The 20,158-nt window shown below is 44.9% G+C and overlaps 2 protein-coding genes across 2 annotated transcripts in view; one reads left to right on the top strand and one right to left on the bottom strand.

Annotated features, from left to right (window-relative positions):
- Window positions 1–20,158, bottom strand: part of rnf123 (ring finger protein 123) — an 88,663-nt gene that overhangs the window by 24,774 nt on the left and 43,731 nt on the right. The gene's annotated exons all lie outside the window — the stretch shown is intronic.
- Window positions 1,460–3,103, top strand: amigo3 (adhesion molecule with Ig-like domain 3; the record flags this gene model as incomplete). Its single annotated transcript, XM_079265971.1, has 1 exon — window positions 1,460–3,103. The coding sequence occupies one exon, from the start codon at window positions 1,460–1,462 to the stop codon at window positions 3,101–3,103; it is 1,644 nt and encodes a 547-aa protein (XP_079122097.1).

The raw sequence follows: 20,158 nt of genomic DNA on the forward strand, positions 1-20,158 counted from the left end.
GGGAAAGCACCAGAGGAGGCAGACACACAGCTCACAGTCACAGCGAGTGGTGAGGAGACGGGAAGCAGCTCACAGCTCGACCTCCAGCACACTCACATCTGGACTCACATGTGTGTATATACACACACACACATCTGGAGAGGAATAACGTCTCTCCTTCTACCCGTTTCCTTCTTTTTTCTGAGCCGCGGAGAAGAGAAAGAAGAGCTCCCAGCTGCATGTTTCACAGATTTCTCTTCTGCATACAAAATCTATCATCCACCCACTGCTGAAGAAGAAAAAACACGTCTCTGCACGGATCAGCCGGAGGAGAAAGACAGTCAGAGTGTGTGTGTGAGTGAGAGTGTGAGAGTGAGCTTTAAGTGGCTGCGAGTGAAGAGAAGTGAAGCGAAGTGGATGCGATGCTGACTTCTTTGAAAATCTGATCTCGCGACTCGGGGCGTGTGCTGTGGGCGGCAGACAGCTGGGGTCCGTGATTCACAAAAAAACAAGAAGAAGAAAAAAAACAGACTTGGCGTAGAAAAAACAAGGAGACTGAGACGAACAGCTGAGACGAAAAAAAAAGGCTCCTCTTCTGTTTGGAGAATACAAAAAACATCGGCGGGTCCGTTTACGTTCTATTTTTTGAAATAAGGAGGACGAGCCGAGGAGAAAGTCTTCAGGACCTCACGATCGGGAGAGCACTTCCTGTCCGTGTCGGAGGTACTGGAGGTGCAGCTGTGGGCTAAACGGGTCTCCGAGGGGGAGCTGAACGCACAATGTTTTCTCCGACTGGAAATAAAAGGATTCTACAAGCACAACTCCTCCTTTTTTCTTCTGCTGGATGAGTTTTTAAGCGACTGAACTTTGACTGCGTTCATTCAGAGTTTGTTTTCACCCTGCTGAGCACAGATCACACAACAGAAGGGATTTTGTTTGTTTACAGCGGGCGCACCTGGACCTCTCAAACTCTGTGTCCACCTCTCTTCATTTGATTATTTATTCATTTTTAAATCTTGTTTGCCCTCTCCAGATGGCCGCCACGCTGGCAGGTGGACGCAGATGCGATCGCCTCATTCAACATTAACCGGGTTCCACAAAAATAAAAGCATCACGCCTGGAGCTGGAGGCGTTTATCACAGTGACTTTGTGTTTGTGCCCCGTAGCTTAAATGCAAATAAGCGTCCTCTCTTGAGACGTGTCTTGGAAACGATACGAGACGGAGGGATTCGAACATATAAGAGGCTTTAGCTCCGTATGTAAAAGGACTGGAACAAGGTAAAGAAACATGAAAAACAAGTGCACACACTCATGTGTTCGTCTGTCAGGAGTCTGTCTATGTCAAATGTGAATTACTTGATGAAAATGAGAAGAATCAGAACAGCATGAAGGATGTGAAACGCACGTTTAAAGGAGTTATAGAGAGAAAACTATAAACAGATCTCTGCGCTGCTGATGCCCGCAGCCTGCCGGTGGCATCATGTTGTATGTTGCTGGGAGTGGTGGTTTTCCGCAGGGTGTAGTGGCACCCGCGGTTACAGCGGCATCGCCGTCGTGGTGGTCCGTTGTCGTCTTGTTAGTTTGTCTCCAGCTCCCCCAGCCGGGCCCGGTCCAGGCCACCGTCTGCCCGTCTCAGGCCTCCACCCAGCCGGGCAGATGCATCTGCGCGGCGGACATCCTCAGCTGCACCGCCGCGGGTCTGGATCAGGTGCCCCGAGAGATGCCCGTCTCCGTCGTCACTCTGGATCTCAGCCACAACCGGATCGCGCAGTTGGAGGGGGGCAGCTTCGAAGGACTGAACCGGTTGGAGACGTTACGGATAGCGCACAACCGGCTGACTGTTATTCAGCTTGGGGCATTTCGAAACGCCTCCGGGACGCTGCTCCAACACCTGGACCTGTCGTCCAATCAGCTTCGTGTTTTGGAGCAGCATTGCTTCCTGGATCTGACCGGGTTGAAGGAGCTGCTTCTGTTCAACAACCGCATTGCCCACGTGGAGAGCAGAGCCCTGGCTGGACTGGGCAGCCTCCGCAAGGCCTACCTCAGTCATAACCGCCTCACAGACTTCCCCTTCTTTTCCATCCAAGAGCACAGCCACCCTCACCTTACCATGCTGGACCTGTCCTCAAACCGCCTGTCCAAACTACCCCTGGAGGACATAACAAACTTACCCATCTCAATGCAGAGAGGACTCTACCTTCACAACAACTCCCTGGTCTGCGAGTGCTCCATGTACGGACTGTTGCGGCACTGGGACCAGAGAGGATTTGCCTCTGTGACTGACTTCCGACAGGAGTATACCTGTCTGGTCTACGGGATACAGAGAGGTACCGTGCGCTTCTTCCAGCACGGCCGCTACTTTGAAAAATGCAACCTGACCGTGATGAGTCAGGGGCTGAAAGAGCAGAATAGCAGTGTTTCAGTGAAGGTGGGAAAGCCGATGCTGCTGCACTGTGTGAGCACTCTTGTCGGGCAGCATGTGACCTTTCTCTGGGTGTCACCGAATCAGGAGTACGTGGCACCGCCGGGGAACAACGGATCCTTAAAGATGTACCCCAACGGCAGCTTGGAGATCGTGGCGGCTCGTGCGGAGGACTCCGGCATCTACTGGTGTATGTCTCTGGATCGGCAACAGCAGCGCAACGAGACGCAGGAGGTCAACGTGACCGTGGTGCTGCACGACGACGAGCTTCACGAGCCGTTCAACACCGGATTCACCACCTTGCTGGGCTGCGTGGTGAGCATGGTGCTGGTCCTCATGTACCTCTTCCTGACGCCCTGCCGCTGCCCTCCCTGCCGCAAAGCCCCGACCCCGGCGACCCCGAGCCAAGGGAAGGAGGCCGGAGCAGGGAGTGCCCAGTCCTCCATCCTCAGCCCAACCCCGCCGGCGACCACCGAGGGCCCGGGCCGCAAGGTCAGTACCAACAAGCATGTGGTCTTTCTGGAGCCGATCAGAGAGCAGCAGAACGGCAGACTCAGGGCAGGGACGGGAGGACACTTGGGTCCAGGTTTACTACTAGGGGCAGAGCAGCACTCAAAGCTCCACAACCAGTCGCAACAGAGGGCGGGGGAGGCGGACCCCATCATGTCCATGTTCTCAGACACTCCGATCACGTTGCAATAGCAGAGAGACAGTATCATCACCTCTCACTCACTTCCCCCCTCTGCTTCTCCATTACCTCTTCACCACCCCCCACTGGCCCTAGAACCAGACCACCCCCCGCTGCACCCAGCACCAGACCACCCCCCGCTGCACCCAGAACCAGACCACCTCCCACTGCCCCCAGCACCAGACCACCCCCCGCTGCACCCAGAACTAGACCACCTCCCACTGCCCCCAGCACCGGACCACCCCCCGCTGCACCCAGAACCAGACCACCTCCCACTGCCCCCAGCACCGGACCACCCCCCGCTGCACCCAGAACCAGACCACCTCCCACTGCCCCCAGAACCAGACCACCTCCCACTGCCCCCAGAACCAGACCACCTCCCACTGCCCCCAGCACCAGACCACCCCCCGCTGCACCCAGAACCAGACCACCTCCCACTGCCCCCAGAACCAGACCACCTCCCACTGCCCCCAGAACCAGACCACCTCCCACTGCCCCCAGAACCAGACCACCTCCCACTGCCCCCAGCACCAGACCACCCCCCGCTGCACCCAGAACCAGACCACCTCCCACTGCCCCCAGAACCAGACCACCTCCCACTGCCCCCAGAACCAGACCACCTCCCACTGCCCCCAGAACCAGACCACCTCCCACTGCCCCCAGAACCAGACCACCTCCCACTGCCCCCAGCACCAGACCACCCCCCGCTGCACCCAGAACCAGACCACCTCCCACTGCCCCCAGAACCAGACCACCTCCCACTGCACCCAGAACCAGACCACCTCCCACTGCCCCTAGAACTAGACCACCTCCCACTGCCCTTAGAACTAGACCACCTCCCACTGCCCCTAGAACTAGACCACCTCCCACTGCCCCCAGAACCAGACCACCTCCCACTGCACCCAGAACCAGACCACCTCCCACTGCCCCTAGAACTAGACCACCTCCCACTGCCCTTAGAACTAGACCACCTCCCACTGCACCCAGAACCAGACCACCTCCCACTGCCCCTAGAACTAGACCACCTCCCACTGCCCCTAGAACTAGACCACCTCCCACTGCCCTTAGAACTAGACCACCTCCCACTGCCCCCAGCACCGGACCACCCCCCGCTGCACCCAGAACCAGACCACCTCCCATTGGCCCCAGCACCGGACCTGAGCAAACCGGTAATCCATACTGACTTTCAAAATGTATCTTTTCTTTGCAACAGCCTGATAAAAACAGAACAAGTTGAAGAGATTGAATACTGTCAACCACATTTACATGATATATATATTGTTGTTTGCCCAATGTCTTGCCTACTAGGCCCGACAGACAGCCATCAACCAATGCACTGTGATGGGCCGGGCTCAGGCAGACTGAGAGGGTAGGGACGGTTACAGGAAAGAGAGGACAAAGACGCAGGAGAGGAAAGTAAAAAATATATAAATCTTGCAGGATTTAAAACCAAAAATAGAAAGATCATGAACTCGGGATACTGCCTCGTAGTCTGAGCGAGGAAACTGTGTTTGAGATGAAGTTTAAAGGACGTCAGGGATGTTTTTCCTGCCACACCGATGGAGCATGGACTGCTGCTGTCCCTTTAAGCACGGCTTGTACCTTTTAATAAACATTTGCTGCAGATGCCTTCTTGTCTCGTACAGAGACAGAGAAAATAAAGAATATATCCTTTTTAGAGCTTTTTAGTGTTTCCTTTTGTAGTCAGTTGATGAGAGCCAAACCAACCTGCGTAGTGTAGCTCTGTCACAATGTGAAACGTTTTAGAGTAGACAAGCTAGAGAAGAAGAGGATCTTTTATCAAGTAAAAATAGAAACAGTTTTAAAGGATAAGGTTTGAACTCCTTCCCCTATCCTTCCTCCTCCTCCTCCTCTCCCTTGGAACTTGATTACCGTCATCATCAGTCAGAACGAAGTTCGGGAAATCAAAAGGGAAATAAATAAATGAAATGCATCAGCTGAAATTATTTATGCTGCAGAAGAAGAATCATTGTTTTGTTGAGTTGGAGACAGGAGGACTTCTTCAGGCTCTTCTTTTTATTTCACTCTGTCTGAGACTATAAATGTGGAAATGAATCGCTGGCAAAGCAAAGATTCGCCGCTGTGTGGTGAATACACAGCAGGACTGACGGGACAATCAGGGCGGACATGTTTGTTGTTTTTTATTGTCTTCTTCACTGTATTCACTGCATCTGCCCCCTCCTCACACTGACCCCTCTCTCTCCTACCTGTCTTTACCTGTGTGTTAATAAACCTCTGTATCTGGACTGTCCAGGTGAACGCATGCCTTCTTATTGTTACTGGGGTGTGACAGTGTAAAGAGTGTGTGAGTGAGTGAGTGAGTGAGTGTACAGCCACAATCTTTACACATTCAGCCTCGACCGGGTGAATAAACGCAGCCGACAATTGACACTTTGCCAAGTCCCGCCCCTCAAATGCAGACTGACCAATCACAGAGTAGCATCATACAGCTCTGACCAGCGTCCGATAACTCTCCGTCTCTGCTCCGTAGAGTCTCATCGGTGGCTTCAGATGGTCTTCATGTTCAGGCTGCTTCAGTGGATGTGCAGCTCGTCGTGGGTAAACGTTGTGCGATCGTGATGCTCGTTACCCGGAGAGGTTGAAGGAGATAAACGTTTCTAAAACGTTTCGTTTCTACCTAAACACCTGTGGAGCTAACATTAGCAGAGCACGTTAGCACGTCATTAACTAGCGTTAGCACTGCTATGCTACATGCTGCTTTCACTTTCCAGGAACAGTGTTGTTCCTCAATGTTCATTGTCTTCTATCTCGATAGCTTTAGCTCGATCTTTGTGCCATGTTTTCACTGAATGTTTGACATCCTGATACATCCTTTGAACAGATATAGACCCTTCTGTCGGCTTCTCTGAGTATTCAAGGAGTGCAGTTCGTGACAGTGTGGGCTTGACTGGCGTTGCAGCAGTGGGCGGGGCTTAGCGAAGGGTCTAATCTACACATTCAACAACAACTTGACAGATTCTGCAGAAAAATTATCAAATATGATTTAGTTTCTGTGACATGACATCTGGATGAAGCAATGAGAACTTAAGACGCTGTCACAGTTTAGACCTCCAATAAATATTCATGTTACAACAGTTAGTTCATTCAAATTTAAACATTTACTGTTAATTCTGTTGAACTGAATCTGCATCTTCAAAATTCTGAATTTTGAAAATGCAGATTTTATTTATCCACTAAATAATAATGTTTTGTCCAACACTTCATTCTGAAGAATACATTTACTTTTGATGCTATTGAAGTTACTGTACGTGCTTTCTTCATATAAGAGTCAGACAGTTTGAGCACAAAGAAGAACATGAACTCAGAATATTGTTTGTGATAAATACAGAGCAGCAGATCAGACTCATTGTAGGAATAAGATTAATACATCAACACCGCCCTGTTTGGTCGTTTTACTGCCATCATCATCATCATCGCCATCATCATCATCATCATGCACCAACGTCCTCTTCACCGTGAGAGAATCATGAAGCTAGAAGTCAATTGTTCCGCCTCATTTAAAGCCCCATGTTTGATTTGTTGGTTGAGTTGATCCGAGAAGCTGCGTGCATAAAAGACAACTTATTCAACACCGAATCTGGAAGCCATGGATGTTATTCACATTCTTCAAAGATACGACTCAGCCTTTGTGTACTTCTGGTAACAGAACGGTAAGAGTCACAGAGCAGCAACAGAGTTTTCAGACAGACAATTTGTCACCAGCTCAAATCTCTGCCTGTCCTCTCACGCATCAGAGCACGAGAGAGAGAGGTGTGTGTGTGTGTGTGTGTGTGTGTGTGTGTGTGTGTGTGTGTGTGTGTGTGTGTGTGTGTGTGTGAGCATTAACAAAGGAAAAACTGCAGGCAAGTGACTCTAAACGCTACAAAATGAGGAGTTTGGTCAAGAACAGGAAGACCCATATAGTATGTATGTATGTATATATATATATATATATATATATATATCTATATATATATCCGTATATATATATATATATATATATATATATATATATATATATATCTATATATATATCCGTATATATATACATATATATATATATATATATATATCCGTATATATATACATATATATATATATATCCGTATATATATACATATATATACGTATATATACGTATATATATACATATATATACGTATATATATACATATATATATACGTATATATCCGTATATATATACACATATATATATCCGTATATATATACATATATATATACATATACACATATATATACATATACACATATATACATATATACATACACATACATATATATATACACATACATATATACAGACACATATATACACATATATATATACACACACATCTATATTTTGGTGTGTGTGTGTGTTAAAGGATTGAGTATCCGAGGATGTGAAACGGGCTGAGACTGGAGGAAATGTGTTGATTAGCTGCTGTAATTGAGTCTGAAGAAAGAACGGGAGGATAAAAAGAGACGAGGAGCTTTACAAACACTAAATCCGACTTTATTTGACTTCAAACTGGTTCAGATCCAGCGAGGCGGTCGATCTCACACGCTCATTAAAACTCTTCTAAACTCTATCAGACGGAACACGTTCAGGAGAATGAATGTGTTTCAACAAAACAAAAAAAACAGCTGATTTCTCCACAAAACATGCCACCATTTGCCCCGACATATGCAAATGTATTACATCTAATCACGTGCACAATAGTCGTGCCCCACACACACACACACACACACACACACACACACACACACACACACACACACACACACACACACACACACACACGCCTCATTAATCTCCCCTGGTCATTTCCTGTTTCATTTACGCCATTATTCAAATCAACGTGGTATCACTGAACATCACAAAGGATCCTCAGCGGCCATAAATAACCGCTGGAAACCACTGGTCGTTATGCAGATGCTGAAGAATGGACCATTATTCTGAAGTCGACGGGCCCACTCAGGGGGTCGATGGCGGAGGGGAGATTCGCACTTTATTAAAAAGGCTCCACTCACATCAGTCACATTATTTACTGCAGAGAAGAAGAAAAAAAAACTCTGGCATTTTTTGCAACCAATGAACAGAAGTGACCATATTTAGAGTGAGGAGTGACGTAGAGACGCCGTATACGGCTCTGGTAGAGACCTGTCAATCAGCGTGTAGTCCCGCCCTAAAGCATCCCCTGCTTTATGGTCTGTGTGACTCTAAATGGACCATAATGTACTAAATGAACATCATGCTGTATTGAAGAAGACTTGAAACTAGAGATTGAGACATAAACTCATGTTTACAATGTTTACTGAGGTAATAAATCAAGAGAGAAGTAGAGTCATTTTCTCATAGACTTCTATACAACCAGAGGAGTCGCCCCCTGGTGGACACGAGAGAGAATGCAGCTTGAACACATGAAGCATTGGCGCCTGAAATGAAAGCTTGTTTCCATCCACTACGGTTATGCGATTGTTAGGAGAGAATTTAGAAAACTTGACAGAAATAGTAGACTTCTCTTTGTTTCATGTATTAATGTGAGGAAGGTCACATCAGATCTGATGAGGAGAATGTTTTCATCCGTCTCTTCAGCGGAGCGGTCATGTGCTTCATGTACGTCATTTGTACGATAAATCTCCAGCACATTTTGTCGCATTTTGGCTTGAATTGAACTTTTCCCCAGACGAGCAGTGTTTCATCGTGATCATCAGTAACACTAAGATTTACATCAACAGTGTGATCAAATCAAATATGTGCGTGGAAATGTAGTTTTTTAACTCTGACGACTTTAAAAACGTTTTTGCGATGTGTCAAGATTTTTGGGGAATTTTAGTAGTTTCCACTCAGGTTTTTATAGTGTGCAGATTGAAATGCTTTTAAAAACATGTGGATGGACACCTACCGAATGAGACTCATCAACACACACTCTTATCTGCATTCATATCGAGATATCTGCCCTGTTTGATTACACTGTTGATGAGATTCTCTTTCTTCGACTGCTCCAGAGGGTCACTGGTGATCATGATGAAACAGTGCGAGTGGTTTGTGGATGTTAGATCTCAGAGGAATATCTGTGACATTGTGAACCCAACAAGCCGACCTTCAGGTCGGCTGTGAGGTGAGAAAGTAAACTCGGTTGAACTTCTTCTTTTTACATCTTTCACACGTCACTTCTTCCTGTGGACAGCGGTGACGTGGACTATCCTCCCATCACTGCCTGAGCTGAAAGGGTTAATGTGTGTGTGTGTGTGTGTGTGTGTGGTGATGATGCACTGAAGTGAAATGGAGGGCAGAGCAGCCATTCAATTTGTCGGAGGTCTTTGCTCGTCAACACCTGTTTAGAGCTTGTAAAGCGACAGAGAACATAACTGTCATCGGAGAAAAATATACTTCCTGTTTCTGAGTTAAAGTTAACAGACGAATAACGAACAATCACGTCCCACGGTAAACTATATTCATCCAAACATGCCGAGGGTTCATTACAAACTATATCATCTCTGATCGCCTTCACACACCAGGGACGAGACGCAAATACGGTAAATTCATTTCACGTTCCGAGCTTTCACAACAAGGATCCATTGTGGACGGACTTGTTTATGAGCTGGATCGTTTTTGATTGACGTGCTATTTATTCTTTTTTTAAATCACATTGAAGACTATTTACTGGCGACGTGTCCCGAGGACCAGTCTTAAACTGGGACCAGTTCCAGTATTGTTGAGAACCGTCATTTGAACGTCAGTGAGCCTTCTGTATGAGCTCATGTTAGACAGCTGACCCGACTCCAGCAGAAGAGGAAGAGTCGACTTTCTACTGAGAGAGTAAAATACAGATGTATCGGCTCATCCGTCCGCGTGCTGAATGTTCCAACTCTTTGAGTTTTGTTTTCCTTTAAAAATCACAGAAACACAAGAGAAGTCCTTGGACTGCTGGTTTACACGAGTGTGAAGGAGACGGAAGTCTGAGGAAGATAAAAGGAACAAAAACACGAGCGAGTGTTTGTGCCGAGCGGCGGGACACGTCACTGTTGGCCGTGTCCTGTAAATAAAGCGGCTTGGTATCAGAACACGTGTAAATCTGCAACGTGTCTCACGGGCCGCGTTTGATCTCGGTCGGTTCGATGGCACTGGATGTCCGGTTTCTTGAAGGGACACTGCCGATTTTCAAGCGCTTTGTATTGATAAAATGTGCTTTGGGTGGTGTTTTCAAGTGAACAATGTTCTTCCTGCAGTCTCACTCACTCACTCACTCACACCTCACTGCAGCGATAGAGGTGTGTATAAGGACACTGTTTGAGGGCCACTGCAGCTCTCATTTTACAATATGTGTAAAACACATTTTTATGCAGATGATACAATTTTGTACAGACAAACCTGGCTGCCAACTACTGCGATGTCAAAGGCCGTCTTTCTGAATGTGCGAATATGTTGTTGAAGCAACTGATAACCGCAACAGAAGATCCTTATTCTCCTCATTTTAAAACCATTTGATGAGTATATTTTAAACTCCATATCGACCCGGTGTCTGCACTGGAGCTTCTTCTCAGCCATTGGCAAAAAGCAATCTACAAACCAATATTCAGGTATTACGAGCTCATCCTTCTCTCAGAAACTCGGGCTCTGTATAAAAAGCAGAGTTCATGCTTTGAATGGCTCACCTATGGATCAGGTGACGTCCTGCAAATACCTCTACAGATAGACGTACAAACACAAATCCCGTTTCTCTCATGCAACCAGGAACCGGTTGATGCAGTCCATGGTCAGCCAGCACTGGGCTACTCTAGAGGTGCGTCACTCAGGCGTTTGTATTCCGTGCATTTCTTTATTCCCGGCATGATACAGTGAGCAGCGATTTAAATGCTGGGGCCTGTAAAGAACAGGACAGTGTCACATGACTGCGCCACAACAAACCCTCCGAACATCCATTACGGAGGAATCCCCATCGTCCGCTCTCTCGCTCGCCACTAAAACGAACCGCATCATTTATTCATGACAGAGTAAATAGAATCGCATCTCTCCGTCGCGTCCGCTCGTTCCCTCGCTGCACAATGAGGAACTCTTGGAAAAGTCAGATCCTGTGTGTTCTGCGTTATGTTGTCAGTTCATCATTCATGGTGCTACACTTTGTGAAACCAGTATATATCGAAGAGATGCATCCTGGGGAAAATGAGTGTCTGGGCTTCTTTTTCATTTTGAAGAAAAGATGCAAATATCCAGGACTTTCCTTCAATTGATGATTGTTATTGAAGGATCAGCAAGTATTAATCAGTTAATAGTTAAAAACGGTGCCTGTTTATCCATAACAGCATTTTAAGCTTCTGCTGCAATCACAGCGCTATGACTCGGCTTTGTTACTCAACAGCCAGACAAGTTCAAAACATCAAATGTTGAGTGATGCTGCACGACTGAGCGACATCTACAAGACTGATCATGTCTCCAACAAAAAGCTGGGGGAAAAAAAAAGGTCTTTTTTCCGTGAGGATGGATGTACGGACAACTGTCACTTTGATCCTGTAGAAACCTAAAGGAGCAACATACAACATTCAGAGCATTAATACAGCAGCAAACGACTGTTAGCACCGTTAGCTATCATAGGGAGCTGCAGAGAGACCAGCTTGCTGCTGAAACTCCAGTTTAATTTACTTAAATGATGATTAAACGTGATAATTAACTTTGGTTATTTGGAAAAAAAAGAACATTGAACCGCGCGCTATCGTGCAGATTTGTCAGAAATGATGTAATCAAACTGTTTCTTTAGGCCTGCAATTACATTCATGAGGACAGAAGTATTACATCACTACATCACAAAATCCTTTTAGTCTTTTAAATATTAAAACGAACACGAGGGGCTGAATAAATGTTTCATTTCCATCTACCGGTAGTTATTTTCTGTGAAAAAGCCCTGCAGCAGCGCAGTCAATCAAATAAATGGCACATCGGTAAACAAATTAATGACATTATGTCTATTAATGAGCGTGGATGTGAACGGACCCCACTGTTCATTTATTGAGCATGTTGTTTGCTCCATCTGTGCGTCAGAGCTCTGTGGAGCCAAACCCCTCATCAACGTCTCCTTCTGGCCACACTGATGTTACAGACAGGAGCTGTCGCGGTCGGCCAATTCAATTACACAGTCGGTTACATAGATGATAGACATTAAAGTGGCTATCACGCATGTAATGATCAGCTGAACATACAGCTGTAGAAGGATGTAAAAAGCAACTGCACTTCATCTGCTCAGCAGGAACCAGCAGACAGGCTCCGTTAGAGACGAGCTGGTGAACACGGTGGAGCATTTAGCAGCTAAAGAGACAGATATTTACCTACAGAGACCAAAAACAGAGCCAAGAGAGACAAATATTGGGCTTCAATTGACATAATTGACTTTAAATCATTTTCTTTAAACAATCTGGCAGATGATATCACCTTTGACTAATTATCCTGTGTTTTTTTATAGACCAAACCGATTCATTAATTGAGAAAATAATCAACTCAATGAGCCGGCGGTGGAGCTGCTGCTGTCTTTATTAGTAATGGAACGATACTTCGCAAGGCAGTAAATTTGCGTGGGTTCCCTCCGGGTTCGCCGGCTTCCTCCCAAGACTCACAATTGGCCGTCGGTGTGAATGCGAGCGTGAATGTCTGTCTCTAATTGCCCTGCGATGAACTGGCGACCTGTCCAGGCCGTCGCCCAATGTCAGCTGGGATCGCTCCAGCGACCCTGAACAGGATCAGCGGTTTGGGTAATGGAATGGAAAGACATTTTCTGTTTCAGGTAAACGAAGAAAATAAATATGCTTTTTTTTTCACAGTTTATTCCCGACGTCAAAAATAGAAGAAAGAATTTAAGAGAAATAAGAGAAAATATATTTTGTAGATTTTTGCCTGAAAAATAATGGAATAATTTTTCCCGTCATATTTTGTCTTCAAACTTCTTTTGTTAAAAAAATTAAATAAAAAATTTGAGAGAAAAACATTGTGAATTATATGTAATTGTGAGTTTAGCGTTTGTCTTTGATCTTTAGTTATATTAAATAATCTGTCTCATTCTGTTTCTGTCTCCTTTTCTCCCCGAAATGTCTCTCCGTTCTGCCCCTCCCCCATTTACTGTACTTTGATTTCTACTACCTCCTTTGTAACCTTTCCTCCCTCCTAAACCTCTCGTGTGACCTTTCCTTCACTCAGGTCTGTCCCTCAAACCTCTACTCTCTGCTTCAGCCCTAAACCGCTCTGACCATTCACAAGTCTGTGTCCTTCCTCGCCTCCTCCCACCTTTCCTCCTCCTCCTCAATCTCACTGTTCCTCAGAACTTCCTCTTTCGTCGCCGTCTCCCACCCTCCGGCCAAGCTGCTCTGTCGTTTCCATGGTAACAGAGGACCGCTCAGAAGACGAGGGAAATCTGCTCCGACAATGACAGTGTGTGTGTGTGTGTGTGTGGACTTCACAAGAAAAAATAGAGAAAATACACAAACCAGGCGGATGAATGTGTGGATGACGGTTAATGAATGAACTATTGTCAAAATAAATGCATGAGCCACTGGTTACACTTTAGAACTAACTGAATATAATCAGACATGAATGCAAATACACTTCTGAATAATAAATAATACACAAAACACCGCATCTTTCAACACAGTGAATAGTAGCTTTAATAATCCTACAAATAATTAAAAAAAACACTGAATTAAATAGAAAGAATATCTAACTATACAATCCAAGTGAAATAAATATATTCCAATGATATATTATACATATTAAGACGTCACAACTACTAATGGTTCAACTGGCACATTCAACACCTGCATGAGAAAACAACCCTTTCAACACTAAAGTGTATTTTACAACAATCGGATATTTCACTCAGATTAGATGAGCATGCTGTCATGACGCCAACATGTCCACCATCTCCATTAGGGCCGTTAGCATGCTAATATTAGCTAATTAGCACTAATCAAAATATGAGATTGCAAAAAGTAAATCATTTTGTGCAAGGACTAGAGTTAAAACTCTAGTTGCTTTAAATTGCTTTCAGAATGTAGAAAACAGGTTTTATCGAAATAGTTTTTTGTAATAGTGTGTCATTTAAAAGCCCCTGGACACTTTTAAATCTCATCTTTTTCTCTAACTTTGACACCACTGACGAGTCGGGAGTAAGAACACTGCTTTAATTCAGACTACGACGCTCCACTCACCACTCTAGCGTCCGTGTTGGACACGCCAGGAAGTAATGACGACGGGATTAAAGGACGAAGTCAGGTGACTTAGAATAAAGCTGGCGTTCGGGGAGGATGGATGGCTCAAACAAGCAGGACTTTCACCCAGGAGACCGCTGTTTATGTACGTCTGAAACCAACTTCGTGTGTTAAGCAGATTTATTATAATTTACACACTTTATTCATGATTACGTTGATATCACACAAAGGCATTTCGTGGGACGTCTACGAATGACGACGCATTGCTTTTGGTAGGAATAGCTACTAACGCTGGATGGCACCAGCCTGGAAAGAGACGCCAAAGAGTCCCGACCTAGTGGGAGGAGTCTGAGTGAGAACGTGTTGATTTCAGAACGATCACAACTGTCAACAGCTTTTCTTTCAAACGTTGCCGACGCCCGATTGGTGCACAAAATGACAAACTTTTTTTTGTGTTCATGTCATCTCCATCGACGAGCGCAAGAAGCTTTATGTTCCTTTAAGTTCTTCCCAGGAAAAGAGAACGTGGTACTTTGTTACTACAAAAGGTTATTAAGGGGAATTAAGCTCTAGCAGGGGTGTGTGTGTGTGTGTGTGTGTGTGTGTGTGTGTGTGTGTGTGTGTGTGTGCTACAGCAGCTGTCCAGTTCATAAAAAGGTTACACAAACACTTTCAGATGATGTCATTAGTTCTGCAGGTTTTTGTTCATAAATCAAAGTGTTGGACCCGATGACGGCGCTGGATGAAAAAGAGGATCATCAGTTATTACAGTTCATCCTGAGGGGACCATGAACGATGAAACCACATTTCATCACAATCCATCCAATAGACCCATCGGGCTGAGGTTTTTTGGAGTTTCTGTGTACTCAGCAGAATAATGTACAACGGATATCTGGGCCACGACTCTCTGCCGGGCGCCGGTCACTGTTTAAACTCCGATCAGCAACTCGGGATGCAAGAACGAGTTGAGGGACGACGTCTACGACGTAGCCAGTTGTCACTCCACACCGGTACCCTTAAAAAAGTGAACCCGAAACCCATTCGAGTTCATCGTTCGATACCCGTCATGTGAACAGAAGCTGTGTGCGAGTCCACTGTTCCATCCTCTTGTAACACGAGGAGTCAAAGTTGACTTATTTGTCACCTAACAGCTACCCGCTGTAACATGTTTTTAAACTTTACAACAGTTAATGTTAGTCCGAGTGTAAAACCTTCCCTCGGTGTCCAGTGACGTCTGATCTCACTGCAGCTTATTTACACCAACTCCACGTTTGAGAGCTTTTCTGGGTTCGCTCCATAAACGTGACGGCAGACGGGTCGGTCGTGATCGTTACTGAAAACACAACATGTGTTTTCCTGGCAGGGACCCGCTCCTCCCCTTTGTACCAGTGCATTCTGGGTAGAAAAGCATCAATTTAAACACACAATGTACATACCGGTAGTAACTGGTCTTTAACCACAGTTCAGTCAGTTAACAGTTTTCTGCAACTAAGTACATTTAATCAAGTACTGTACTTCAGTACAGTTTTGAGGTACTTTATACTTGTACATCACTATATATCAAAGGTAAATATTGTATTTTTTACTGCAATGCATTTATCCGACTGTAGTTGCAGATTTTACATTAAAATAAGTTGATTATTGGTTGGACGTCTGAGTTTCCCAAACTGCTTTGATAAGACGTAACAAAAAACAAAGAATTTACTTTAATGAATAAGAGAGAGTACTCGTCTTCCCCTCACGTTGCATCATCGCATTCATCACCGCCATCATCTTTGTGTTCATCCGTCTCGTCAAGAAGCCCTTTAAAGCTTCATAAATCCAAACCTGAATTGTCAGAAATGTGTTTCAGATGTGGTACAGAGGTCGGCTCCTTCCTACACTGTACCTGCTTTGCTCAAAGGTGAGGTCCTTCTGGTGTGACTTTTGTAGTATAATAACTAAGATCACAGGGGCTACCTTTCCATTAGATCCTGAGCTCTGTTTACTGGGAAACTTCACAGCTCTCAACAGGTCTTTAACGAAGCCCCAAATTAAACTTGTAGAACTTGCTTTATGTGTGGCCAGGAAATGTATGGCGATGACGTGGAAGTCTGATTCCCCCACTCTCATCGACAAATGCTCTGTGGAAATGAACAGCTGTATTCCTCTTGAAAAAATTACATATAGTCTCAGAAAAAAATATAATTTATTTTTGAAAATCTGGCAGCCTTATTTGGAGTACATGGGTACAACACTAACAGCACCACAGGACTGGAATTATTTAGAGCTCCGATTTACAATATAGTCATTGCATTCGCCTTTGTGTTGTTACTTTATGCACCAACCTCTTTTATTCGTTTGGGTGGGGGGAATTATTTATTTAATTTTATTTCATTTATTAGTGTTTAGTTTTTTATTTTATTAATTTTTTTCTTTTTTTCTCTTAACTTATGTAGTTGTTTGTAATGTTTAATGTTCTGTGTTCTATATGCTCTCTTGCATTGTTAAAATAAAATATTCAAAAAAGAAGCCCTTTAAAAAGTCTGTTATTAGACGTGTTATTATAAGACGTGTATTTATACACCAGGCTCTACAGGAAGCAGCGCTACCGTCACGGTCACCAGGAGAGGACACACAGCAGGTCACTTGTGAACACACGACTCTGAAGGATTGTTCTCTGCTCACAAAAGCCACGTTTAATACATGCAAATCCTCCCGTCAGGCTCCGGTTCTCACTGACAAATTAGGGTTCAGAACCCAGAACCTTCTGAAAAACCCTTTTTTGAATACAGAGTTTCTCAAGGCTTCTTTGTACGCCTAATGGTTCCATTAAGAACACATTTTAATCCAAAGAACCCTTCAAGTTCTTCAAGGATTGTTGAAAGTATGCGTGTTAAAAGGGAACGCCCAGAATCCGGAACACACCCTCTCAAACACTGACTGTGAACAATGTTGTGGGTTCTACTGCACCACATCAGCCCAGAACCTTAAGAACCCTTGGAATATAAAAGGGTTCTCGGTAGAACCCCGGGATGGGTTCTTGTTAGCACCCTTAGAAGGTGGAAAGGATACGGATAGAACCAATGGGAAGTTCTGGGTGTAACCACTACACCATACTTTAATTCTCAATATGTACTCGTCCGATTGTCTTAAGTGAAGGACTTTGCGAGTGTCACGTCTCAGGTCTCACTACGTATTGAGGAACAATCCTCTCGGCTCAGAGGGATCCGCAGCGCTCGCACGGAGCAATGCAACTCGCAGGAACACAACATCCCCAGAGCCCCGCCTCTCCTGGCCCAAAGCTGCTAAACTCATTAACCTCGGTCTCAAATCTAATCTGAGCATGAGCCGCGAGCTGCTTCTGATGTCTTTCAGCCTCGAGGTAATGGACAATAATTAGCACCATTGATTTTCTACCCTGTGGAGGGAGGAGAGAGCCGTTAATAGTCTCCGATGTGAGGGGAGGGAAGCACGATGGACACGTGAAACCACTGCGAAGACCACCGGCAGAATACAAGAGTGACGACACAGAGGCTAGTGATGGAGGAACGCTGATACAGAGACGGGGACAGGAAAGGAAGGATGAAGAGGAGGACGAAGCTACTGTGAGATTTTAATCATCCATAATATGTAAAAAAGAAAAACGGTGGTTTTCTGACAAAACGGTGGATTTAATGCGGCAAGAAGAAGAGACGGAGGAGCTGCCACATCACTGATGTACAGAAAGAAAAATGTGTCCAAGAGATCCGGGAGAAGATGTTTCATAATCGCAGCAGAAAATAGTCCCAAACACATTCACCATCACCATCACCTTAGGGAATTACCGAGACTTTTTTTTAAACATGAAACTATACATTTACTGTGCAACAATACCATATCAATACATTCCAATTCATACGGTGAATCATTCGGCCTGCATGGGACAACAAGGAACATACAAAGTCTGCATGTCGTCTCTTTTCTTTTTATAAATAAACTGGGCCGAGGCTGCATCCCATAAGAATTATGAACCCACAGCCTCAAATGTTGGTCTTACAGAAAACACACACAGCTGCTCCGCTTGCCCACGCAAAGCTGCACGACACACGTCACGATGCAAATCAGACATCAAACTGTGTCAACGCCCGACGAACCTCAATAATACACCAACCGGTTTATTAATAGCCTGTAATGTACTTCAGGAACATAAATATATATCTGGAAAATAAACACAGTATCACAGCTGTTCGTGAAGTAGTCATGAAATGCAATCTATTGATTTCTTGTATTGAATTGTCCATCGGCACGACTTTCTTTAAAAGTCCAAAACCCGACAGTACCCTGTAGACGAACACAACAGATTGTATTTCGGGGCATTTTCACGATACTGGGCTGAAAATATACATTCATACGCAGAGAGAAAACAGTGGCACCAAAAACTGCGATATTTTCTTCAGTAAGTTTGTGAGGTGTTCTTAAAGATCTTCAGTGGGAACAAACGGGCTCGAGGCTGAGAAACTTCAACTTCCATTGATCAAACTGAAGTTTTGTTTTGTCTTCAGCATGTCAGCGAGCTCAGTAAGTGTTAAAAAAACAAGCAGTGTTGTTGCTGAAGGGCCACAACAACAAAAAGATTCTGCTTTTCTAAAACACCTTCTGAGCCATGAGAGCAACACGTCTCATGACTTTAACCGGACACTAGCCAGTGCACAGCTGAATGGAGGGCAGCTCCAGCTAAAGCTGGAAGATCGCAGCTCTGATTTATTACACGCAAACACTTCAACAGCCACGAGTGGCCCAAACCTGTTCGTGAAGCCGGCTGCATGAGGACGGGAAACTAGCTCAACACAGAGCTGGAGGCCGTTTCAGAGGACGAGCGCTCGGCTCCCCTTCAATTTATCAGCACAGAACGAAGCCAAACAAGTCCACAACCACAGCGATGTTGCTCTGCGTGGATTCACTACATGTCGTTCATTAAAAAACATTCTGAAGGGTAAGAATGTGCTTTAGCATTCTTCACAAACAGTCTTTATTCAACAGTTACTGGACACAGAAGAGTGAGGCTCCCTCCAGCGATGCTCATTAAATATGCACAAAAAGAAAAGATCACACATGTGAAGTCAAAATGAGCCTCAGTGTGTGTGTGTAATATATATATATATACACATATATATCGATCTAGATCTAGATCTAGATCTAGATATAGATATATATATATATAAAAACAGACATCTCTCGAGTCCTAAACTCATTAATTTCTGGCTGCTCATTTTTAATGAGCACAAAAAGAATCACTTCCTGTCCAGCTGTTAATTGCCTCGTGTGTCGGCGTGGATTTGTTGACGGCAGCTGAACGTTTGTGTTGTTTTTTTGAGTAAACTGACATGGCCGCTCTCACTCGGCTCATTTTAAACGGGTGGATGTGGTTCACAATGGTGGCAACATAGTAAACAGAGAACCTGTATTTGACTCAAGTTAACAGGTTACATAAGTTCTGTGCGTCTTTAAGTTACATTGACCAAAACCAGCTTCACGAGGAGTCTGTGTCACCTGATGAGTCTCATCTCTTTTATCTCCACCACCTCCTGAGTGAAATCTCTCTCTTTAGCTGCTCCATTAAGTTCACCTTCTTAACAGTGCAGCTGCTGCTGAGTTAAGAGTCGGACTGCGTCCTTTGATTTATCGTTTGTACGAACACGGCCATTGGGCGGCTTTAATCTGCATCTATGCAGAGAAAACGGATCTTCCGGTGAGACGTTACTGGTTTTCTAGGTTTCGGTGTCTTCGCTGCAATTTTGTGGCTTTTTTTTTATCAGCTTGAGGGTGAACGCTCCAAAACCATGTAGTCTTTGGTTCCTCCTGCAGTGTGAAGAAGTCATCTTCCCATCAT

The sequence above is a fragment of the Melanostigma gelatinosum genome, assembly GCF_949748355.1.
Source record: "Melanostigma gelatinosum genome assembly, chromosome: 3".
NCBI classification, from domain to species: Eukaryota; Metazoa; Chordata; class Actinopteri; order Perciformes; family Zoarcidae; genus Melanostigma; species Melanostigma gelatinosum.